The sequence below is a fragment of the Nomia melanderi genome, chromosome 3 (assembly GCF_051020985.1).
Source record: "Nomia melanderi isolate GNS246 chromosome 3, iyNomMela1, whole genome shotgun sequence".
In the NCBI taxonomy this organism is placed as follows: domain Eukaryota; kingdom Metazoa; phylum Arthropoda; class Insecta; order Hymenoptera; family Halictidae; genus Nomia; species Nomia melanderi.
In genome coordinates this window covers 1246290-1273962 of record NC_135001.1, presented here as the reverse complement: position 1 = coordinate 1273962, position 27673 = coordinate 1246290, and the positions used below count along the sequence as shown (strand labels likewise).

The 27673-nt window shown below is 35.2% G+C and overlaps 1 protein-coding gene across 7 annotated transcripts in view; it reads left to right on the top strand.

Annotated features, from left to right (window-relative positions):
* Positions 1-27673, top strand: part of LOC116431823 (nephrin) — a 398983-nt gene that overhangs the window by 352501 nt on the left and 18809 nt on the right. For all 7 annotated transcript variants that reach the window (XM_031987733.2, XM_031987731.2, XM_031987735.2 and 4 more), the window contains exon 4: positions 24949-25078. In XM_031987733.2, coding sequence (XP_031843593.1) covers positions 24949-25078 — 130 coding nt within the window. The remainder of the gene's footprint in view (positions 1-24948; positions 25079-27673) is intronic.

Here is a 27673-nt window from a genome sequence, read left to right as displayed (position 1 = left end):
CAATATGGCCGACGCCCAAATTGACACGGCGCACAGTGCGGCCAAACGTCTGGTTTCTGAACAAAACTCGACAAGTTCGAACGTATCAGTGATACAGAAAGATTCTTCAGACAAAAGTTGTAACATATAAAGCTAAACATATGATGGTTATATTTTTTTTTACATTATGGGGATATTATAAAGTTTTTTTCACTAAGAATGGATACTTTTCATTTCAATTCCAACGTTACATAAATAGAGAAACGGAATTTATTCGCACAAAATGTCGATTTTTCAAATAAAAATCATTTTGTATAACAGAAACTAGCATTGGTAACCTTTAGTAACCTTAGGACATTGGTAACCTTTAATTTGCGTTATGTAAATAGTCGAATTTCGAGATTTTACCCATAAGCGTTTATCATTTTATTTCAAATACACACGATTATTATTTAATAAAATTCCTCGATGTTGCATGCTGTAATTTACTCTTCCCGCATTATATTTTACTCTTACAATGCACGATACGTATAGCTGGCGCCGAAATTGACACACCGTTTACTCTGGAGGTATATCATTAGATTTGAAATACACATACATAGGTGGTTTTTCAATTTCGCTGGTCGATGTGATTTACTTTAATATCTCTTAATAAAATTTATAGATTTTCCAGATAATATTTCTCGAACGAGGCGGAAAATAATTTTTTCAGTTCAACGTACGCTCGTAAATTCCGCGGGTCCAGACATGCTACGTTTAATTTTTATGCTTTCATTTACGTTGGAGGAATAAATATTTATTACTTGGGATATTAACGTTCCGCTTTGATGTGTCGCGATTTAAATTTTTTATATTGTCCCGACCCCGCGGAAATGTAGTATTTAAAATTTAACACTTTCGGCGATTTATGGGGGAGAGCGTTATTCCCGCGTAGGCACGCGCGGAGTTACACGCGGGAAACAGATAATTTGTATCAATCCTTTACGCCCGGTAATGGAAAAATAAATTGTTTTGCGACTCAAGCAGTTCAGCTCTCGGTTCTGCGAACGTTGAACAATAAGATCGCAATTTCTTTCGAATGAACAATTTGTTTACGTACGCAGTTTGCGATTTATTGTAATTTCAATGTTTCCAGCGAATTTGAAAGTTTCTTCGAAGAATATTTCATGGAAACGTTCGAAGAAAATTTTATCTGGTACCGGCGTCGTTTTGCTGTTTCTTTTTCCCTTTGAAAATTATACTGAGGTAAACTTCTCTTGCTGTAACTAAATAGGAATATTTAAAAGGATAAAAGCAGAAGCTAAGGGGAGTGAGGATCTGAATCATAATATCGTGTATATAACGATATATAATTTAATGGCATGATGATATTAAAATTAATATTGATAATAAAGTAATTATGTACGTTACACTATTATATATTATATATATTACAATATTATAACAATAATAATTACAATATAATAACAATAACAACAATATTATAGTAATCCCGGACGAGCCCCCAAGTTTATAGTGGGGCTACTATTATTATAGATATTGAAAAGGTGGATCTTCGGTAAAAAGAGAATTAGGAATAAATATATATGTATTTAATGAGATAAAGAAACAATATGGACAACACGTAAAAATACAACTTAATACCACGAAGGGCAACACACGACTCTCTATCACGCACAAAAATGTTCTCCGCTGTCTCTCACCAAAATGTCCTTCTCGCAGGCATTCCCACTCGCTTTTAACACACACCCCCATTCGCTCTGTCTTTCTCACCCTTGCACCCTTCTCACTCGCATCTTTCGTCCATAGTCAAAATTCACGCAGTCACACTATTTTCCAAACATCCCAGCGCCGGTCCGTCGCAATACGACCTGATCGCCCTTACGCACGCACAACAAACCATTCATCCTACAATACTTTAACCTACGCTAAATAATTCTAGATACTACAATATTAATATTATAATTGACCAGCATGATATTAAAATTAATATTAATAATAAAATAATCATATAGGTAACACTACTACATATTACACAATATTACAAGAATAATAATATCATTGCAATATAACGACAATAATAACAACTGCAACATTAATATTCTAATCCAATAATAAAATAACCTGATAGTCGAAGGAAATTGCTATCACAGAAGAGTTCATATGCATAGAAACTAAGGATAGATGAACGTAAAGGACAGACAAGAAGAAGGATGGCGACTACGAAGGCGCAATTAACCCTTGAAATGAAGAGGCGACCTAACCATACATAAAGGAGTGAAAATGGTTAAACGTTCGCAGAGAGCATTGAATACTGGTAAAGTGCAGGGACTGCGCGTTGCAGAACTTCGAATACCGGGATCAGCATTGTAAGGGCTATTGGAAAATACGTATGACACGCCTAGTGTCCAGGGCCACGGATGCGGAAACTAAAGTGAATTTCAACTAAACTCGCCGCTCAAAACCATTCACGGTGGAAACGCTACCGCGCCAGTTAAGTTACCATGCTCTGTTTTTCGAAAGAAGAGACCCGGAGCCACACCTACGGTCACAATAGCTTGCCCGCCTCACTCCGAACACTCGGAACGTCATCAGTCTGCTGTGATTGTGGTTGACACTGTTCTTTAGGTCTCCTCCCGCAAAAACTATACCGCATTTTTCGTATTTTCGCTGCGTTTCGGAACGTTCTTTTATGCTTCTGAAAATTAATGATTCAAAAGTGCGAGTGAATGGAAATTATTTCGTTGCGTTTGGAAATATTCTTTTATTCATTTGAACGTTAGCGGATTGAAAAATATAAATCAATGTAAATAGTTTCGTCGCGTTTGGAAAGATTCTTTTATGCTTCTGATAATTAAGGATTCAAATGTGCAAATAAACGTAAATTATTTCGTTATGTTTGGGGAAATTCGTTTACTAATTTGATAATTAATAATTCAAAAGTAGAAATGAGCGCGAATTGTTTCGTTGTGCTTGGGAAAATGCTAGTATTAAGTTGAAAATTAAGGATTTAAAAGTACAAATAAACGTAAATTGTTCCCTTGTGTTTGTGAACAATCTGTCATTATCTCAAAAATTAATGATTCAAAACTGCAAATACACGTAAATTATATTAAATCTGATAAAAAATTGTGTTAAATTATATTTATACCACTTAAGAAATGAATTATCGTAATAAACACTTTCATTGTTAGATGCTAAAAATAACACTAGATATATATGTAGATTTACTGAGAGCCATGTTGCAAACCAGGACACTTACCGCGATTCAACTTGCGTTACTATCTGCTAACGCAAATTTAAAGTTAAATTTACTTGGCACGGGTTGCACGCGTTCTATTTGATTTATATCTATTCGCTCGTCTATTGTCATACCCCATGTTTAGCGTGACGCTTCTCTATACTTCTCGACGAATCGTTAATACGTAGAGTCAAAAATTTCACAGTAAAATCCGTTCACTTATTAAACCCCGATTAATACTGAAACACTCCATAACAACATTGATATTCATCCAATCCATCGCAAAAAAGAAACAAACATACAAAGAATAAAGTGTCACACGGATTCCCAATGAATATATCAAAGAAAACATCTGAACGCATAAGTTTCATTCAAAATTTTCAATTTTCAAACGTTTCAGTAGCTCATTTCAGTTTTATCATTTTATCATAACTTGTTATCCGGATTCCACATGCAACGCGAGGGCGCAAAATCACGCGGACACACAGAGAAATGCAGAAAACCGCGTGCACGGAGAAATAAAAGTATAAAACCGCAGACATGTGCAATCGAGTGTGCACATGAAACCGCGGACATGCGAGAATGGAAACTAATGTAAGCAGTAGACCACGATTTCGCATATTTTTCAATTAACGAAAGTAAAAAGGTGATATGCGGCGAAGATTTACGACGTGGGAAGAGTGATTCTTTCAAATAAACGGCTCACATGCCACGGATTGCACTGCACGGCCGCGAAACAAAATAGTAATAAGAGGGTACGTCAAAGTAGGGTAGTAAGTCAAGAAGTGGAGCCCGTTGTTAGGTGGTTGCCCTTCCACGAGCGTTTCTGGCATTTCTTTCGCGGTGTTAAAACCTATTTATAACTATAAAATTGACCTCCATTGGATGCACGTCTTTGCGAACCTTATTTTCCTGGAGTTAACCCTTCACTTTGTGATTCTCTCGCTTGCTCAGACTCATAAAAGTCGGTTTATGGTGGTTTCTTAGTGAAAGAATAAATTGTATGTTTATTAGAAATGTTTTGCTGTGGAGATTATCTTTCGATACGAGCAGAGATATTTCGATATTTCGCCCGAGTTCGGGTGACAGCATTCTTTCCATCAACTTAGAAATTCGACGTATCGTACGAACTGAATTTTGTTAGATGTACTAAATATAGAAAGAACAGTAGGGTAATCGTTATGAAGAATTTTGACCTTTTAGTTTCTGTATTATTATGAAAATTGTTTTGATTGTGTGGGAGTTTCGGTGAGTGTTTATTTGGCAGTCGACGTGTTAATATGTTTAACTTCGTTTGAGTTGATTTGTATGTCAAATGGATTGTTTACATGTATACTGCATTCTTTGAGAATAGCTTTTAAAATAAAAGGAAACAGGTTAATTGAAAATCGATAATTCTTATCGATCAATCTTAAGAAAACGAGGTTCATAAAATGTAAAATGTAATCGTGAAGATAGAAGTATCGTACTTTATTGTCGAATATTCTGAACTAACCAAAAACTTTCTGTTACATTTCGATAGCATTTTAACGAGTCTCCGTTAATTTCGAATAATAATAAGAATAATAAGAAACTAGCTTGCATTCTTTCGTTGAAAGGGTTCCTAATAAAAATCGATAAAAGTTACCAAACTTCAACTTCCACGTTGGAACAGAAAAAAATGAGGAATCGATGACGGATCAATCCGAACTCTCCTATTTTCGTATCGGCTACAACATATTTCAATTTGAACAAACTCCCAGACATTGTGTACAAAAGTGATCGATTTGATTCGGAATGGACCGGATACGAGTGACTGTGTGTTATTCAACCATAGGACCAGTGACGGAACGTTATGAATCATTGATGTTTGCAACCTAACCATAAAAAATCTACAGGTCTCCTGCATTCCCGCTCGCGAGACTGTATCGATGAAACGATTGAAGGTATCCGACACACCGAAATCGATGTTAAAGTAATTAGATTAATCAAAAAACAAGCCGAAAGATTAATATTTATCGTATACAATACATTCTACAAATCTCTCTCGTATCTCAACAATACAGCTCCAAGTGAAAACAATTTATTTCCCGACTTATTTTGTCCTACAAAAGATAATTGAGACAGTGTAAACATACTTCTCCTCCCACCTGTTAAGTTTTTAATAAATAATACTACTAATTAAACACACAAGACGCAAAAGTAACAAACCGCAAGATACCACAAACAAGCTATGTTATGAATACAACACAATAACAAAATCGTTACTCAACAACAAATAAAATCTGTTAAATATGTCGCTATATATCGATTTCTACATACCTTTCTAGCCCCACCCTCTCACCCTCTTTCTCCTTCTCTCTTTTCCACCCTCTCTCTCGCCAACTAGCAGGTCAGCCCGCGTACATGCATGTTACATTCCTCTCTGTTTGCGACATAAATACGAATCTTCTAAACGATACTCAGTGAATCCAATGAGCAGCAAAAAATATACAAAAAGGGACTCGTAAAAGGAAAATAAATACAGCTAGGGATTGTATTTTGCTTTGTCCACATCACTATACCGTTAATATTCTCTGACTTGCGTGGAATCCCCGTGCAGTTTGGCCAAGTATGTCACAGAAGAAGGGGTTAAAGGACCCGCACGAGCTTTTTCCGGTACGAAATATTTCTCGATTCGATATACTTCCTTCTGCCAATGTATACTTTCCGCATTCCGCGCGTTCGGCGAAGTTCTCGCGCCTAATACCGCAGCGCGTCGACTATAGAGGTACCGGGTACAGCGAGACATCTGCGAGCTTGATACCGCAGACCTAGACACCGCGCCGTTAACATGGCCCGATCCACCGCAAATCCCTGATATCGTGTTCCAATAGAACGCTCCTTTTTCAGCAGGGTGCCCAGAATTCGCCTAGGATCCTGGTACACCGGAGAACTTTGAACACGCGCCCGAACCCCTGAGCTCCGCGACAAACATTCTCCTCGCCGCCATTGTATTCGAAAAACATACAAGTCCGATACCGCAAGACGAGAAGAGCGTTTCCCAACGTCACGATCTGAAACCGTGATACCAGGCAATCTACTTTTTTACTACGCCACGCTCGACACCGTCGAAATAACGACGAGCGTCGTCCGCGAGCGGCGACCGCTGGTAAGCCGTATCACGCCGACAAAATGGCGCGTTCGACTCGCCAGGGTCGAGCTATAACTTTCAACGCTTCGAACTGGCTTTGTTGGTTTTCGGTGATGCAGGGAGAGTTTGTTTTTGTTAGGCTGGCTAAGGGCGTTGATGGAAATTGAAGTATTTTAATAAAACTACCGGATGAATCGAAATGACTTAATACTGATGCCTTTGTTTTGCAATTATCAGAAAAGTGACAGATATTTCTTTGAGAAATTATTGGAGACATTGATTTGGCAATAGGCAAACTGAGTTGTAAGTTGATTAATGTCTTGGTGAGTGCACTCTTGAAGGTTTTATAGAAATTTCAAGTCTATTTATCTCCTCGGTTGATTTAGTGTTGGAGTTTCGTTGGAAATAGTATTGCAGTAGGGAATAGTTCTTTTTCACGAATATTGTAAGGCACACTAGACTTTAGATATTTTATATATTTTTTTCCAATATTTTTGTACACTTCAAACATTACTGTTTTAAATACGATATCCTCCTGCACTAACACCTCGTTAAAATATTCGCTGTTTAAGATGATTAATAACTGTAATATTTTTATACCCCTTGTAGTATTTATTCGTATAAAACATTTACACCAATCAAAATTGATAGACAATTTCAAAGAAATATAAAGAGCACCGTTTGCTAATTGCCAAAGTTCAATTCATTAATATAGTATTTTATTCAAATTTATTTAATTCATAAATTCAACGAACAAATGGTAATAAAATATGATCACACATTTGTTTAAAATACCAGCTGAAAACGTTGGTCAACTTCTTTGTTTAGGATTCCCCTAAATTCGCTTTAAACAACTTCTAGCCGCTACTTCTTCTTCGAAAAAGGAGAATACGTTTGTTCGCTTATCGAAAATGTTGAACGATGCTATTCTCCAACAATATGGAACCCAACGATGGAACTTTTCACGTTGTATAGGGTAATCCGGAAGTACTCGGCGACTACCGACAATGCTTTCTTTAGAACGCGTCTGACATTGCTTTGTCTTCTGTATTTATGGTCGACCTACTGCACTATCGATTTTCACCGATCGATATTCCTTTTATCAAAATTTTTAAGTGTCTCCAACTTCGACGAATTGTTCGTTACACGGTGAAACTTCATTTTACACCAACTTCATAATTAATTCGATTACATACGATGCTTAAATAAATTATATTTAAACACTAATGAATAGGTATTAAAAATATACTTTTTATAACGATTCTTAAATTAGAAAAATTCCTTGTAGAATTTATTAACGCAAAGAATTTCTGATAAGATTTTCTTTGTCACGAAAGTTTTTGATGAAAATTTCTGATAAAAATTCTCCATGAAAATTTCTGATAAAACTTCCCCATGAAAATTTCTGATAAAAATTCTCCATGAAAATTTCTGATAAAAATTCCCCATGAAAATTTCTGATGGAAATTTCTTAGACAAATTTTGACCTATTCAATATTTCCCTCGCCTCAAACATCCGCATTCTTTCAAATTCGAACAAGCAAATTTCCTCTCTCAAAATGAAACATCTTTAACTCTTTGGCTACTACAGAACTCTACATCAGTACGTATTCCTCGGAAAATGTATTAAAATCATGAAAACATTGAATTCAACTAAATTAAACTAATCTAAAACCATCACATTTCTACAATATATGCCTAACAGAAGATGTAACTGTTGAATTATAATTCGCTCGCGTGAAATATAATCAAGCTTTACTGCAATTATTGTCAATAACATTCTATAAGAGCTTATGGGCGTTAACAGTGTAGCAAAACCAAATTTTTCAAGCGTCTTTAGCTGCAAACAGTAGCCAGGGGGTTAAAGAACATTTAAGCATCTGATAAATATTCATTGGACAATAGAGAACAGCGTTTCTAGATATTAGTCCGCAGTTAATAAGATGCACCAGATAGAATTATATTTCGTGGGTACGTGCCAGTTGCTATCGCCAACTAAAGGAACAATACGGTCGTAAACTCTTGCCGTTGGGAGATACCCGCAAACTCGATGCGGTCAAGTCAAAGTTTCGCCATCTTTTTAATTCATTTCGCCAAGGAAGAGAAGTTTGCTTCACGGCGAAGAAGAAAATCGACGTACCCTCTTCTCTCTTTCAATGGCCAATAAATGAGAGTTTTGAAACTAGAAAAACTGCCTATCATATTACGTACTCATCTGAACTATATTTTTATTCAAATAAATTATCAGTGAACGTAGAATCATTTGCTGAAAATTTGAGAACTAACGTAAAAGACTGTAGATTTCACTATTACATTTTTTGATGTTCCAAGATTATTTTTATAATAAATAATAAGTAATAAGGTAACTAGAATATATAGACTGGTGAAAGAAAATTTAATTAAATATTATTTATAAATAGTGCGGGAATGAATGTATTTGAATGTGGGAATAGATATATTGAGTGATGAATGTGTGTGTAATAGATGAATGATGCAACTGTGTGTGTGAGCGCGTTTTGTATGAATGTTCAAAGCATTCGAATATTCCAGACGAAATTGGTTTTCTCTATATTGATTTTTATGTTAATAATGTTCGTTTTCTATGAATCTAGAATATTCCAAATATACGTGAAGTTAATTCATGGTAATGAAAGAATGTTCTAGAAAGTGTGCGAGTGAGACAAGAGCACCTGAGTGTATAAATAGTGTGCGCGTTGTTTGATTCGTTGTTTTATTGTGAGCTGTGATGAAATAATTATATTGTTTGCATAAAAATTCTCTTTCTCCTACAACAGTAATAATTTCGTAGTTACACAATTAATTACTATGATTTTACAGTTACAAAATTAATTATAATAATTGTCTAGTTGCGAAATTAATTATTATAATTGTATAGTTGCAAAATTAATTATAATAACTGTATAGTTACCAAATGCTGCTACTGCAGGTTTATCTCTCTATGAAAACAATTAACGTTAATTGCACGAATATCACCCACGACGTTCGACATTTGTAATATTTAAATTCAACAAAAATGTTGAGAAAAGTGGGAATACCGAAGATTAGCTGAAAGAGTGTACCGCAACAAATAAGTGATCGATTGTCTCGCACAGTGTAATCGAAGGAGTGGATTACGCGCGACGTATATCAATCCGCCGATAAATTAGGAAACCTGAAACGCTTAATAATTCTTTTCCCCGTATCAGGTGACTCGTAATTTACGACGAGAACATTTCGTCGATTTAATTTGCTGCTGAAAATTTATGGAAACCCGGGGAACATTTATTAAAAGCTCCTCGTCTTCGAGCGTCTCCCTCGTTAATTAGACCACGGCTCATTATCTTTCATATTTAAGTGAAACATTGCACCCCTTATTAAAAGAAAAAAATCATTTTTCTACGTGATATCGTGAACAATACGGCGACACGAATTTCGAGCAATGAGAACCTCTCTTAGATCATTCTGCGACAACGTTAAAAACTACGTGTTCCATGGTGTATCTTTTCTTCCTCGGTTCATTATCTTAAGTTAATCTACCGAGAAACGATTTTTAATCCTGCGTTCAATCATTCTTTAATATGAAACGATCACATTCTATTCCAATTTTTAAATTTTAATCATTTTGACGTTTAAATTAATTTAAATTTTACAATAAATCTCTAATGAAGAATAGTGTACTATAACAGTCTTTGGACTCATTATTACACTACAGACCTTCATGCAAATTTTTAAGAACACAATTAGAGAATTAGAATTACGATAGAGAATAGTTATTCCCAACAAATATTACAAAAACCACTGCACTTGAGGTACTTTATACATCTCCTCGCATCGCATGCATTCTATGAAATGCTCCATTTTCAAGTTTCCCGTAAATGCATAACGATCCGTGGTTAATTACAACCGCACGGTTATTCTGCTAACTCTTTGGGGATCGTGGATGTATAATTGAAAATGATTAAGATGCGGTTGAGACACGTATTGATAACCAAAACTTATTGTATAACTGCGCGAAAATGATTTCAAGCTGTGTTTGCACTCCGAGCACCGCCTGGATTCCCAGTCCCGGGATATCCGGTCGTGCTAAATTCTTAATTACTACGCAAATGAGTTTTGCATCTTTCATAAGACTTAGAATTTATAATGAACATGGGTTTCATATGCATTTCGCAGAGTGACTGCGATCCTAAGGCTGAAATATCCCTTCGCTTTTTATTTTCTTCGTTTTGATTGCCAGACATTACTCGTGCAGCGATCTTGCATTGCGGATAATTAGTGAATTTCGAATTATTTTTCACGTGTTTGATAAACCTATAAATATAAACAATGCGAAGATATCCTTGTACAGTTCCTTAAAACGTCACGATAGAAAGAGTTCCAAAGGAACTCGGAGTGAACCACGCGCTAGCTGCAGGATATACGGAGCTGCATTGGAAATGCAGATTTCTGAAATGCATATACGGCTATGTAAGATGTTCCATGAAATTGAGACGAACCACGGCTCTGAGATAGTTGGGAAATAGTAGGTGCTCGTAACACGAAATTATCAGCTTGAATTTTCATCTGTATTACTCGTGCGCTGGAAGCTACCGAGAATTTATATTTATTATTTATGTCTATAAAAATAATAAAAACAATGTATTTGGTGTATCTATAATAGTAATCTATAAAATTTAGAATATTTACTATTTATATCTATAGAGAGAATAAAAATATTTATATCTATAGAAATAATAAAAACAATTTATTTGTTATGTCTATGATAAAAATGCATAAAATTGAGAATATTCGTTAAAATTATTCCTCGTTAACGAACATCTGGCCGGTGTTTTTCGAGCAGAATGCCATTGATCAGGGTTTATCCTATCAAAGTGAAATGGTAATTTTAACATGCTCTAACTAAAAATAGTAGAGAATAATCTTTACACTTTAGCAATACTTAAATAATAAATAGATATAGAGTGCACGACGTCAATCGAAAGTTTTCTACGGTGACGACTTATTCGTGCAATTTAAATCAGAATAAAGTTAGGATAATTTGAACTAGAGATTAATAAACAACATCTACGAGAAATGTGAGTAATATGTAATATTTTACCTTTCATTGGTGAAGTTTTATGTTAAATGAGATGAAAACAGTTCAGATTAAATTACAATATAAGTAAATAAAAGTTGTGTGTATCTTTCGAATTCTCGTAGAGTATTGCGTATGAAAATAAATGTAACATTATGAAATAGCGTGAAATAATAGTGGTAGCTATCGAAATGTCGGAAACAAACAACCGAAGATTGAATTTTTTCTTCTTTCTACATACCGCGGGGGCAAACATCGCGCCCCTGTGTAAATTCCAGCGACTCTGCGAGGGGGAGACGAAAAACACTTAAAACACTTACTATCCTTGAGGGTTTCGTCTTTCGTACCACTCGACTACGCCTCAAATACTTATGTACCTAATTACACTCCCTTCATTCGGTGCAGATGTCAATATTTGTATCACGGAAAATTTAAACAAACGATTTTCTTTCAGTTCCAATAACAGCTGCGAAACAACACTTGCCTTCGAATGTAAAAAGTAATAACAAAAATTCATAACTTGATCCTTTTCTTAATCATGAGCTACTTATCTTCAACGAACGTTTCAAATATTCACCACTATTCAGATATCAACAATTGCGAAATAAAAAAACTAACATCAGTCACTTTAACCATTTAGTAAGATAATTCTACTGTTAAGCATGATGAAATTCCTATGTATCCACAAAAAAAATTATAGCAATCAATCTTTCTTAATTGCTTCAAAAATCTATTATAATATTCTAGAGAAGCTACTTATCTTCAAAAACACTTCATATATTTACCACTTTTAATATATCAACAATTGCAAGATAATAAAACTAAAACCAGCCACTTTAACCATGTAGTAAGATAATTCTACTGTTAAACATGGTAAAGTTCCTGTCTATCTACACAAGCTGAACAATGACTATCAAAGAAAAGAAATCCCGTTACCGTTCGTATGATACTATGAAAAATTAAGGAAACCGGCGTTATTAATGGGTTTGACGCCGTAAGAAAATTTAAATGGCGGGTGCTTTGTGATTACGTCCGTCACGCCTCCGCGCCGGCGTTCACTTCGATTAATCAGCTTTAAGCTGCGCCTTGATTGCTGGTCTGCAGTTTCACGTACACACCGACGCTCGCGCATAACGTGCGCAATACCTGGCGCAGGTATGAGTCTTCGATGTAAGCTCCCACGTTGTTCGAAAACGGAAGAGGAGCACGAGAGCGTGATATAGCCCGAATGTTGCTCTGCTCCGTATAACCGAAAAGCACAAATGATACGTAATTCCCGATCACACGGTGGATACCTTTACACGGAGAATGTAGATCGTTTCACGATAACAGGAATATAATATTCTATAATAAAGTGAAATCTTTGCTGGAATCGCGAAGTACTATATTATACGATACACATGGAAAGAGGAGAAAAATCTGGGAAGTTATTAGGTGCCCGAATATAGGTTTTTTTGCACTGGAAACTCAGCCTTTTGCATGTGAAATTCAAACGTTTGCAAATCAGGTACTTGTACGTGTATATTTCATGTAAAGATACGTCAAATGTTAATTAGTAAGAGATCAAAGATTTTATTACGAAGAGCTGTGTTACATATTTATTTAAATATGTGGATTCTATGAAACTGCATTGAACTTCGATCGATTCAACCAATCGAATATAGAATTCAATGTATCGTTTAGAAAAATGGAATGAAGTATAAGATAATTACTAAAGTGTGAAATAAAGTATAAGTAAATATAGAGTGAACAAATGGAAATCTCTGTGAATGTGTAAATATTTCATTTCAAACGCTGTGATTGGCAACTGAGAGTTATCCATAAACCAACACATCTCATTCTTAGTTAAACAACTCTTTATTTCAAAATACATTGTATTGAAGTTTCAATTGTCACTTACGTCGAACAAAAAAATCATCACCTATATTCCTTCAACATTTTATCTTGCAAATATTAACCGCTTGCACTGGAAATGAACGTGATTTCTCTTGCGCGAATTTTGTTTTCATTTATTTTACGCAGATATATGCACCAATTTTGTTTATTAATAATTTCGTGTAGAGTGATACGTTTCAAAACAATCGAATGCATAATACAAGATTATCAATGTGTAAAAGAACGTATTTCCAGCAAGAGGTTAAAAGTTCACAACCCAATTTCTTCTAACTAAAACCTAATATCCTCTATAATTATCATTTACAAATAAAGTACTGGCTAACAACTACACTGTCACCCGGTATATACCGTATATTGCCGTATGGCAATCGCATGATGAATTACTATTCGATCTAATGAAATTATTTTATTTTTCCGTTTCAACCGCACCGACTATCGCGAACGAACGCTTTTTTCCGTGCGAACCTTATCGGCGATCGACAATTCCACGGACATCTGCAAGGTTTCCACGATCGTCTGCAATGATCGGTTCGAACACTAACGACCTCGGCTAATCGTATCTATGTGAACAGTACGTAGCACAGGTTTACAGTGCGGATTTGGTCTAACATGTGATCGTGTAAACGCAAAATGCAACGACATCGTGAGCAATGTAACGTGCAATGGATTTCCCGTTCCAATATTACATATGTACCGCGAATGTAGCGACACGTGTAACCGTGTCGACCAATCTAGACATAAGTCATTTTTTTTTACGCGTCATAGAAACTTTCGTACAAACGGAAAATCCATGAAACCGGCTGACGCGCGTAGTTCGAGGAAATTCGCTTCAATTTCAACGCTTTCGTTTGGAAAAAGAAATAGAAATTACAAAAAATTATTTTATTTAACGCTAGATCTATGGAACCCATGAATTTCAGGGGAATTGAATATTTTAACCCTTTGATGATAATGATTGAGTCGATGCAACAACATTGTGAAGGTTGTTTCCTATTAAACTTTATGTAACGCATCGATATGTGAAATATTCAAATGAAATAGTTTTGGTCCTAGATTTCTGTGCGATCTCGTCAAGTTAATTTCGAGAAATGTCGTCGGTATCTCATTAGATGTTGATTATTTCCAGTGACATGCTTCTGGAGTACAAGGGGTTAAACATCGTTTCGTAAGAATTAAGTCGAGTTCGATTGATGCAGTTGTCCGAATTCACGTGATAATTCTCTGTTCTTCACGCAGTAATCTTCAAAATGACATTCGTCCTTAAAGGATTAATCGCATTATAGAGATTATATTCTTGCAGAATGAAAGATAAAATTGGTGTAGTCATTGAATGTTTATAGGAATAAAACCGAAACCATTGTTATATAGAAATTCGTAGTGAATTACGTATTATTTCAATGTTTTTAAGAAAACAATTAAGTTCCACAACTCCCATGATTATCAGTTATCCAGATCTCTGTCTATAAATCGCTGAGAAGACCGTTTTATCAGAGTATCAACTGTTTTCTATCTTTCTCTGGTGATTCTTCGCGGTGTCAATGAATCCAGCATTAAGAGTTCGTAATGCATTTTCAGAAGCGTGCTGAAAAATTAACGAGCCGAAGCTGTAAAGCCCCTACGGAGCGGTGCAATACGTGGCATTTTCATTAAACCTTTGAAAAAGCTTCGCAGAAGCATGTTGTACGAAGGCGTCGCAAAAATAAATTCGCATTGAGTCCTACTTGGCACAAAGCGAATCTGAACGGCTTCATGAGCCTCGCATTCACCCTTTTGATCTAGCTGCTGAATCTTCGGATGTCTTCAGAAGAGGTTCCAATATTATAGCGGAGGGAATAGATCCCGAATGCAGATTGAATTCTCCTTAGAAGAAGATGTCGACGCGCAGACGGAGAGTATTAGGTTGTATGAAATGTCCAATTTATAGGATTAGCTTGAAAGGAACATAAATTCTTCAGTAATCGATATTTTTCATCGAAATAACAATCATTGAATTCTATAGATTCTTTCCAGCAAGTTTATAGTCTATTCGTTCCATTTTTATGAAAATTCTTCTGAAACCGTTTCACAAAATGTAAAGTGTAATAGCCGTTAAAAATAACTCAAAAATAAAATTTCGAATATTAATGATAATTAATAATAATTAATAATTAATAATATTATTGAATTAGATTTTGTGTTCCAGAGACTCGCTTGATTAACGTTCACGTAGAATTCTGTTCTCGAATGAACTATCACGTGGGAGAAACGTAGTCTTCGTGCAGACTTCTCAGTTTTTAGAGATGTTTCTAATATACGTGAACTTTGCGAGAGATACATTGACTCTATTATATTAATGAAATAATAATCGCGAATTCTTTAGTAATGAGATGTTTCATCGAAATAACGATCATTGAAGTCTATAAATTCTTGCCAACAAGTTTCTAGACCTTTCATTCCATTTTTATGGAAATCCTTCTGAAACCATTTTCCGAAGTGTAAAGTGTAGCAGTCGCAATCGAACGAATTGCTGGAAAGCAATTACAGTAAGAAAATCGATATTGAATCAAAATATTTAGTAACATAAAAAGCTAGACAATAAACTGTAATATGAGCACTATAATACTAAAATTAATAATGTCAAATACTATTAACCTTTATTAACACGTTGAATGCCGTCACCTGTGACCCCCAACCAAATCGAATTACTATAATTCACTCAATTAAACGATGATTAGTCAAAAACTGTTCCATATTACAAAGAATACAACCTAAGGCGACGTTTAGCAAAGTAACCGTGCAACAATGATAACGCAATTCAATAAAATACTCTGACGTTATATTTAAAAAAATAATTACTAAAATCGTTCGACATTCAACGTGTTAAAAACGAATATATCATACTATAACGAAACGCTAAAAATTCTCGTGGAAGTCAACGTGTTAAATCTAGTATATCCAACAAAATTCAGTTCGTTCGATACGTTACCAAAAAAAAATAAATGTTCAAGTTTACACAGAAAATGGCGTTGCTCGAATTCGAGTAACGTGGCAGTCGAAGTGTTAAAAAAAGTTTCATTATATAAAGATTTTTTGAATAAAATTAACCATTGATGTAAATCACTGCAGGGAAATGTTCGTGCTTGTCTGCAGAGGGTTACGAATCGTTGAAATGGGCGTTTTAAGGGGTGACTGCGCAAACCGGAATAGATCGAAAACGAACAGTGACGAAATTGCGGTTTCGGTTTCGTTTTCAAGTTATTAACGATTCACATTCACCAATGGCGACGTGCGAGCTGCGCGAGTCAGCTGTCTGTCTTTGTCTATCGCGCGGTATATCACTGCCACGATCGCATTGGCCGGCCTCGTGCACGCCACTATGGCGGATCGTCATATTTTAATTGTTATTAACTTGAAAATGAACGTGAAACTAACCAGGTTACTAAAGCCGTGATAGTATTACAGCTGATAACCACTATCACCAAAATGGGAGGAATACAATTTGGTCGATTTTAAAATCGCAGTCCATTGGATTTTTACCATTTTCTAGAAAGCAGCTTAACAACCGCACGAAACGTTGTTTTCGTTGTAAAAGTCTCTTGGTTCGCCATAATTCAATCAGATAAAAATAATTTTGTTCGTATCTTGCGAAAATCACGGATCACTGGCATTATTATAAACATTTATCGCAAGTTTTATAAATAGAAATTAAGGTAAATGCAGCAGTGATTGACCTGGTATCAGTAGTTGTCCATTTTTCAGGAAAACTTAAGAAATAAGGTTTTTAAACGTAAGAATCTTTCGATAAACGCGATAGATCTGCTGCAGCAACTATTGACCCAACTCTGAAACACTTTCACCCGAATTAAATTATTTATTTACTTGTTTTTCTAAACTGGTCAAGTATAGGTACTTTTACTCATTCACATTTTGAAACAATCTACAACAAAACATCGCGAACACTTCAATTTACTGAAATATTCTATCATTAACGCAAGTAAAAAAGAATGACGAAAACTCATGGTTATAAATATGCTAAAAGGAACTACAATAAAACTATTTAACGCATCAACTGTCACCGATGACACGGAATTGGTCGAGAACAATGACAATATATAAGATGATTGACCGAATAAAAATCTGTAATAGCGTAAACAATTAGATAATACTGTTACGTAAAAATTATCATATCAAATGCTGAATAATTATTTCTATTTACGTTTGCTATGAAAGTATAAGCGAAATATAAAACTCTCAAGAATCTCGTAGCAGTGAACGCGTTAGAAACACAGCCAAACTGGTTCCCTCGTCGAATGCCAATTGCCAGGAGCAATTTAAACCGTATTGTCTCTCCGTGTCGACCTTTTCAGTGTCTGCTGTTTCATCGTTTCCCGGCGAGCAGAGATAAAGATAAGACATGTGGAAAAATGCGGCGGCAACTTCATCATCCACGGTTATTTCACAAAGATTGGACCCGATGTATTTTGCGCATTACCGTGAAACATTCTATCTCGGCGGAGGAGAGAATCCGCAAAGTAAGCTGCCGGTAGGTTCAGGCTGCTCAGTCATCTCGACCGCCTACTTTTAGGGGATGATGCGTGCCGTTGGTGTACCATAAGGTTGATTGCCAATCATAACAAGTCTGGTCGCTTCATCCGTTATGAATGAGCCAGCCCAGTCACCGACTGAGGTTGCCGACGAGAAAATACGCCTTAGGCAAAATCCCGACACCACGGACGGCTCACTGCTGGATCTTCCAGAGAGGAGTTCGAATTATTCGAATCGCTCTTTCAAACCGCCCATTCCGATGGGAATCATCACGCGCGGATGTATAACCTGAAAAGTACGATTAAATTGCACATCGTGCTTATGACGGAATAAGAAGAAATTATTCCTGAGAAATCGTACGCGAGTAGCTTCAATATAGAATTGAATATCGACGCAACTATGGTATAAATGAAGGACACTTAATTGTTTGAACTTTTGAGGTAGTGGTAATTATTTACATTTAACGAGCGGGTATATGGATTTACAAGTTTGACCTCTTGCCCTATTTCTTTCTCTACCACGCTTAACAAAGATATTTGATTGTTCATAATTCATTAGAAACAGAGGAATATTCTAAACTTATTCTATTTCTACGTTTTCTTAGAAGCATTAAAATTAATAGAAAAATTATATTCAATTCGTGGGAAGGATCCAGTGACATACATATCTGTTAAATTCTATTCGAAATCTCCACCACGAGTCTAACACGATGTTGTAGAGCAAAGAGTTAATCCGAGTAAAATATTATAATATGTTTTATGAACTATATACTAATATTGACATTGTAGTTGCGTCGAGTTAATATTATCGAATCATTCTCTGCTCAGATGTCGATTAAATTAGTTCTTCGAAGGTTATGATTAATATTCTCGAAGTGAGCATTTTATTTCAGGTTGTTTCGCCTGCATGAATGTAGGATATTAATTAACATTTACAAATCGAACGATTATCCAACGCTTAGTTGTATCAGAAATTACTTTACGAAGAAACGTATAGGAATAATATTTCGAATCTTCTAATGATATTTCGAATCTTCTTAGCGGCGTCGATATTTTCACTTTCAAAAGAGAACGTTCGTTCAAAATGAAACGTTAATTGCAGTAACAATTTCTGTTCGATTTATACTCGCATGGCAACCACCAATTGTCGCGTGTATTTACGGGTAAGAGGGGCAGCTAATTCGAAGCAATAATTCCAAGGACTTAATCGCCTCCCTCTGAATGAGGTTTAACAGTGCTCTCACCCTTGTTTGCGCTTCGGAAGGATTAAGACTAAAGACGAGGAGCTTCTGTCAACAAGGCTGGTCGGTGGAAGACATTTAACAGTCAAGATATCCTTCTCGCCGACTATACCCTTGTTTCCTCGCGCCTGGTACACCGATTTTTTTACCTTTACAAAACGACACGTGATAAATACACCGAATCAAACTCTAATAACATATAGGTGAAAATGTCATGCTATAAACATGAAAAAATCTACGATGATCTTGATGTAACATGATAATTAACACGTTGAAAAATATAATATTAACCCATTTGATTGAATCGCGTTATTATTATTGCACGCTGAGCTTGCTCAATATCACCGCGTTCGGAAGCATTGTTTATAATACAGAAATGTTGTCAAATAATCATTGTTTAATTGAAATGAACTATAGTAGTCCGATTTGGTTGGGGGTTATCGGTGACCCCCATGGCATTCAACGTGTTAACTTTAGGCTGGGTTTGTTTTTCATTTTTATCATACACATATATTTTACAGGGAGAGAGCTAGATAGAAAAACCAGCTTTTGAAGCGCTGTGCATGTGTAGTACAGACCTAGAAATGACACTCTGATGGCTTTTTCGACAATCCTCCGTTTTTGAAAAGAGTGAGCTTTAAGTTGGTATGTTACTGTAATTAGGTGATAGTTAATATTACAATTATAAAATATAATAGTATTGCAATAATACAATACAATGATATTACATTTGGTATTATTAGTATTATTCGGTATCGCAATGCTTACGTTACATTGTTATCTAGTTATTTACACCATTAACCCTTTGCGGGTTAATGGTAATGTAAGTCGTCGACATTTCGGCGAGATGGAAGTTTCACATTTGAAAGAGTAAGTCGAGAACAAATGATTTAATTACTGAAGCAGCGAGAGATCAGTAAGTAGTTTCTGTTTTTTTTCTATTATTTAAGCAATTGATATATAATTTAGCTTCATCTGCTGAAGGTTTCGTACGTTTGAGAATATCTTCGTCCGCAAAGAGTTAAATGTTCACTCGACATTAGTTGTACGACGAATGATAATAGTTTTCAAATAATTCGGAAGACATCAGTGACCAACGTGGTCAGCCTATTAAAAAACAGATTTTTGTCTGGCCCTCTCCTCGTTCGTCACTTTTCCTAATTCTAACAGAAACACATGTTTGAACTAGGTCAACAAAATCTACGACTTGCATTGCTAGCATTTATAAAATTCAGAAATATGTACTATTTCAAGTAAATCCATCAAGTGTGTTTAAAGTAAATTTAGGCTATCGTTCGCTACTATCTTGTACAAGTTCAACGATACCTCAGATACATTTGTCATGCTCGACGAGGTTATAAATCTGATTCATTCATAATCGGAAACAGTGAAATAGTAGGTGTTGCAGTGAGATCTGTATAAAGCTCGGGCGAAGTCGCAGGGAAGTGAAGTTCCACGTGAAAGGGAATAGTGAAAAGCAAACATACAGAATACATTTGCCTGCCAGTAATTCCATTCGTAGCCTGAGTGCATTGGCGATAACATCGTAGTAAGCTGCAACGGCTGTTTGTTTATTGGGATCGTCGACCTAAAGTTGCTGCCGCAAGGTATTTTCGGGTGAAGGTATATAGATACCTTCACTGATTACGTTGAGGATATCCGGGTGTTTCTTTGAGGGCAGAAACGGACGAATGAAGGATTCAAACATGGCTGTTTGAGAACGCTACTGTAAACAAAATGCGAGGCGCTACATTTCGGGAAGGCTTTCTCGCGGTTTATTGTACGCTGTAACTCGGCCATCTTGAGTACAATACAATCTTTCTATTCTCTTTCGTTGTTCGGACTCTGATTACTATAACAAGAACATGTTATATTATTTTAACGAGAAATGACGGTATGAACTTTAGTCTATTTCGAGATTGTCTGTACTTTGGCGAGAATTCACTTAGAAAATCATCATTGATGATTCTGTATATTCTGTATATAAACTTTGTACTCGAAATTCACACTTTTGCAAATCAAGTATATACCTCTACATACATGTTTCACTTAAAAAACCATCAAATGTTGATTATGCAGTTAGTAAGGAATGAAAAATTTTATTACTAACAAGTGTATTATATATTTATTCAGAAGTAACTCATCAATTCATCAAAGTTAGTACATATTATGTATAAAATTCATATAATTATATATAGTTACGTAGGTTCAAAGCATGCACATGTGATAACTGTGTGCAGATCATTTTTATATACATAACCTTGTCTATAATGATTCTCCTGCAGCAGCAACTGGTAATTTGACATACATATTCATATAGTTAATTAACATTTGATGGTTTTTCAATAAAATGTGTATGTAGAAATACTTGATTCGCAGAAGGGTGAATTTCGAGAGGAAAAGGGTGATTATATTCAATTCTAGGTAAAAACAACACTTTCTATCCGAGCAGGTGTTATTTTATCGAATCAGTCGGAGGAGTGATTACGCGCGGTGTGCATTCAAAAAATGCGAAACGCAGAAATAACAACCCACTTCTCCCAGCTCTCCACCCTTTCGTTGTGGAATAGGGCTTCAACTCTTGTCCCTGCATTCCCTTCCCAGAGATGGCTTCACTCTCGCCCCTTAACCCTCTCGAATCGAGCCGGAATGGAGAACGGGAATAGTTTTCCCACTTCCTGCTACAGGGGCAATTGCGAATTACACAGATTTCGTGGAGCTGCGATCGTTATGGCCGATAAAAAAATATAACCAACAAAATATTCCACATGGAATTTCGATATTGCCGACTCGAAATATTTTCTAGTTCGCGCGTTTTACGTGTCACTTGTTAACCCGAAAATATCTCAATCGCACGAGCGTTTAACACCAGAACCACCGTAACAGTCAAAATTATTTTTATCAATTTGTTTGTTTCGCAATTATTGATATCTTTAAAGCATTGAATATTCGAAATGATTTTGGAAATAAATAGTTCCACTTGAATACTGTAATGAACGTCTGAAGAAACTGAAAATAATTTATTGTCAAAATTTTTATAGGGTTTACTTATCAATCGTATTGAACGCTCGGTAGTTCTAGTGTTAGTACCGCAGATCTACTATAATAGATATCAGAAAAATATAGTTTGCGAATAGTACAGATACATCGATGTCCTTCAATGTAAGGATTATTAGATAACTGTACGAGGAAATTGAGAATTGACGAAAAATGGAAGTTAAGACAAAGTGTTCCTCGTATCGTATTTAACAATCAAAGAAATCTTACTTTCATAACGAAAATTCGATAGAATATAAAATACAAAGGTCTAATCTTCTGCCTAGAAAAAGCATCTTCGCAAATTCTATCATTAGAATCGTAATTTTTCATATTTCTCGTATCAACTTGTTACCCCCTGTAAGTTCCTCAACAAAAACTAGCAATAACCTTTTAACAATACTTGTAACGATACGAATAAACCGAGGAAACCGAGACTTGTTCGTTATTTGCGGTATTATTCTGCAAACGTAGAATGGCACTTCAGTTTCCACGGAAAGATGAAATTATTCCTGGAGTTGGTTTATTCCTGAAAGGAAAATTCCCGAGAAATGAGTTCATTTACGTTACAGTCTCGATTACAATGCGGTTTCTTCGAAGATATAAAATTCAGAGAATATATGGTATACGCAATGTAAGAAAATGGCAAAGGTGAACACTTCTATGGAAGTTAGCGGCGGGTGGGCACAGTCGTAAGATTTCTCGACACTGTCTGGCCCGCGGATTATCGGCTTAACCAGCTACCTCGGTTGGCTGAGTTGTTTCTACGAGCAAAATCAAGCTTGACGAGATCAAATGACTATTTCTGCGATTTGTTATCTTGTCGTGTTATCGTAGACTGTGCACTCTTTGTCTTAACCCTTTGCACTCCGAATTTCTTTTACATTCTTTCGCGATAACTCTGTATTATTAGGATATTTGATTTGAAATGCAGTTTAAAAGATAGATAGTTTGTAGAGAGCAGTGCAAACGATTCTTTTTTATTAATAATATTGAAAACGGAGTTTTATAGCTTTCTGAACTGCTGAGAATCATAAAAATTATTTTAAAGTCGTTTGTGATATATATCTTATCATCACTACCACGAATTTCAGTTTTCTAACTATTAACACTAAAACTATTGGACGCATCAAATTGACCCACTTCAGAATTTTCAGTTCGCGAGTATTTAAATTACGAAGGCGTTTTAGAGACAGATTTTCAGTTAAATTTTCGTATTTGTACAGATTCAAGACTAGAAGACCCTTCGAACCACAAGAAACGTATTGTTCTAATTTTGATAAATAATCGAAAATAAATCATTCTAAAAACAAATGCAAGCAAATAGAAATGAATATCACACAAATTTCCAATTCAAATTAAATACTATTTTTTTGTTATTAATTCTTATGCTTCACAGTATCCGTGAATATAAATTGATCTTTGTTCCTAGTAGATTATCAATGTTTAAGTAATTCCAGCGAAAGCAGTTGCAAACAAGTTGAACGAATATTTTTAGAAATCAGATATTTTCCAGGTACTTTTTCGTGCCGTTAATATGGCGTACACGGATTAGGATACACTAATTTATCCGCTTCTATTCCAAAAATTTCAGCCACTTATTGAGAAATATTCAAAGAATCGTGCATGCTGCAAATACATAGGCGTAATCATTACACTTGTAAACTAACGGGAAACGGGCGGCATATTACCGTAATGAAAACATTTCACTCATTAACCAGAAAGCACATCGTTATATTACTCGCCCGGTAGAGCAACAGGACTCGTTTGACGAGAAATATCAATTCACAGCGTATGAATTAAAGTCTGCCTGTAACGACCCTACGTGAAGAGACGCTAGAAGCTGATATAAAGTACTGAATAATAACATTCCCTTAACTTATCATAGAATTTCCTTCTTCATATTTTTTTACGTGATTCAATGAACTTTTAACCCTTGAACAGCCGCGATATGTCCGGCATTTCAGGCGTGTAATAATATTTTCCATAAAATTTGCTGTACATCTGTGATAGCGCTGAATGGCGTAAACGTTACGGTATCTCGGAGTTATGTAGTAATGTAATTAAAAGATAAGTAATCATATTTAACTTAGAGAAGCTGTCGCTAAAGCAAAACATGTTACAATTAATGTTGTCATGCATTAAATTTCTTTTCAATACATTCTTTTGCTTCTAAAAATTATATAAATCCAATTGAATATCTTTTTATCCTCGAAATATATCGTTGTTAATCATAATGAATTTTAATAATATCAAAACGGGAATCAACCCCTTGTCCTATAATTTATTTTTCAACTGTGATCGATACAACGTTGTCAGTAATAATTTATAGAAAAAGGAAACAAATTCTATATATATATTCTATCTCTATGTTTGCCCTATAATATAATAATTGATAACAGAAGAATTTAATTTAAGTTTAAAGGGATTGAGTAATTTATTTATTTATTCTTGTTAAATTCTATTTAAAATGTTCACTGCGAGTCTCACACGTTACTATAAGATAAGGGGTTAAAGCATTTAAGAATGATAAAACATTTATAAGTCTAAGGAGTGAATGCTTGAAAAGTTTGTGCAATGAACGTATCGTTTGTTTTAGAAGTGCAATTTACAAGAGGAAGCATGAACAAAATTCACGTCACAATTTCGAAATAAGAAATACAGGAACACTGATCTATAGAAATGTTACACATTAAAAAAGTAACGAATAATGCATTTTAATATATTAGCTTAAGTGTCGTATCATGGCGTCGTAAAAAGGACACTATGGGCCAACAGCAAAATTGTTCGAGCTTCGTCGTGGCGGGTATAAAGGATGGTTACTCAATCAGTGTTTTGTGTTACAGGACCAGCTATAGCAGCTCGAGCGGTTATTCAAGGTACAGCAGAATTACCATGTGATATCCGTCCTCCACGAGAAAATGATTCTGCAATTTTGGTTGTATGGTACAAAAGCGATATCACGCCCATTTACAGGTGAGTAGTTTCAAAGTTCTTTACATGTTACCCACATCGCCTCAAGGGTTGCATTAAACCAAGTTGAAATGCGAATCTGCTAATGAATCATATGAGATACATTAAATAACAATTTGCTTAATGAAAGACGTTGTTCAACCGTTGGTAGCAGATACTTTAAAGAATTTATAGTATGAGTCTTTCAGTCACCATTAGATTTCACCGAACAAAATGATTAAATTTCAAATTCAGTATTAAATTTTATATAATGTATCACATGGAACATCGGAATAAAATAGTTTTGACGCTTAATTTATACAAGGTATTTCTTTATGTTAGTTGTAAAAATATCATTGACATTTCATCAGAATGTAATGAATATTTGTCGAGACAAATATTCTCAAGTGCAAAGAGTTAAAATAGAGCGTAAATTAGTAATGATGAGATTGCTACTTCACCGTTGTTTTTCAATTTACTAAGTACCCACTGTGCGGACCGACACAAAACTTTGGTAACTGTTTTAGAAATAATAAAAACCGATATAGATCGAAAGCTTTCCAAACTGTTATTACATTATCTCTATTCTTGTAACTGTTTCCGACGTAATAACTGTGCAAGCCTCGATAGCATCAAGCACATCGTATCTTCAAGTAAAAATAACTAAATCCCCGTGTTTGATTGAATCTTGCTACGGATTCTAAATTGGATTGCACTTTGCAATGGTATTTGTTTTTACAGTAACATGTAGCCTGTAAAGAGTTAACAGCCAAAGAGTAAATTCTCCAATCACCAATTATGTGCATAGCAAACATACTTTGATTGGCCATCAGCGAAATTAATATCTGCGTCGATTGCATTACATAAACCTGTTTAATTCCCACGAGTCATTTCGCGAGCCCACGAACGATTCCCACGAATCTAATCGACGCCTTTACAGTGAGCACAGTAGATTTTCAAAACGCAGCGTGGAAAAGAGTACGCTCGGATAGTCGAATCGATTTGAAAGCATTTAACGCGGATATTTTACACGCAACGTACCGTGTTCGAGTACTTTAGATCTTAATGAACAATGCACTGTTGGTTGTTACAATTATAACAACTGGCGCTAATTATATGGTACTTTCCGTTTCAGTGTTTCCTTTTTAACGGTAGAACTACGGTGTCCGTCAGGATTATGAGTACTTTTCTTATTTCGCAATTATTGATGGTTTAATACGTTGAGTGCCGCACGATTTCGCGGAGAAAAGTATAGAAAATGGAAATAATGCAATATCAAACTATGTAATTGATTTACGTTATCATTGCAGGTTTATCTTGTTGAATATCACTACGTTAGGTAGTATTACTTGTAATATAGAAAAGTTTTCAAATAGTCATCCTTTAGTTGAATAAATTATAGTAATTCAATTTTGTTGAGGTCACCGGTGGCCCCCCCTCCTATGGCATCCAACGTGTTAATGGTACCGATTATCCGAAATGATTTTGAAAATAAGTAGCTCCACTTGAATGCTATGACGAATATCTGAAGAAACCAACACAGATTTATTGTTGTAATCTTTATGACTGTATATTGATCGTATAAAATGCTCGGTAGTTAGTGTTAATTATGGTTATGTAAATACATCTCACAGCAATTTAAATCTTCAACGTTCCTATATCATTCACAAGTGACGAATTATTGGTATTCATATTTCATTTGCGTGATGTAAGGTGCTGCAAGAAACTGAATAATTCGAATAAATATAAAAATTCATTTTATTTTTATCAATACAGGTACAATCGTGTTTTCGTCCGGTGAAATCCACACTCGGACGATACTCCACGGTGAAATCTAAGATTTTTATAGATGCGAATCTCCGGAATTGGAATTCGCGTTTTGAAATAATTTCCTTAATGCTTAGTATAATGGTACACTTACTTGAATCTGTATAAAAAAGGCAGTCGAAAATTAATCTTTTGCTGTCTTCATACGCATTTTAATTTTCCATCCTAGTTTTAATATAAATAGCACCTGCAACATAGAATAAATGAATAAACTCAATGAATGGTTCATGATTAAGATTGAGTTATTAATAGAAAAATTTAAAATAGTAACTTGGACCTTTCTTTTTTGACAATGTGTCCAGCCAGGCATTGTTTCATTAGAAACACATTACTTGTCCACTTGTGTCCTGTAATTATACGTATAAAAGATATTGAATGTGAAGGGATAACTTGAAAAAAAAGAAAATAAAATCTTACCTGCTGTGTTTTATGTACAGACTAAATTCAATCGGTTTCCTAGGTCTCTTCTCTCATGAAAGCCTGTTTTAAGCCTAACAATAGAGTCTTTACATATTTTGGTTTCGTTTCTGCATGCCTATTTAGAATTTCGAAAGCTTGAGCTAACTCCAGCTTAGAATCCCATTTGTTGTCTCCTTTATTTGTTCCACTTTGATCTCCCTCCTCTTCTTCTTCTTCTTCCTCTGTTTGTTCATATTCTTGTTCTTCTTGTTCATCCTTTCCACCTTCTTGTTCTAATTGCTCATCTTCATTTCCTATCAGTTCTTGTTCTTCTTCTTCATATTTAAATTGCTGTTCTTCTTCTCTTCCTTGTTCCTCTTCTTCTTCTTGTTC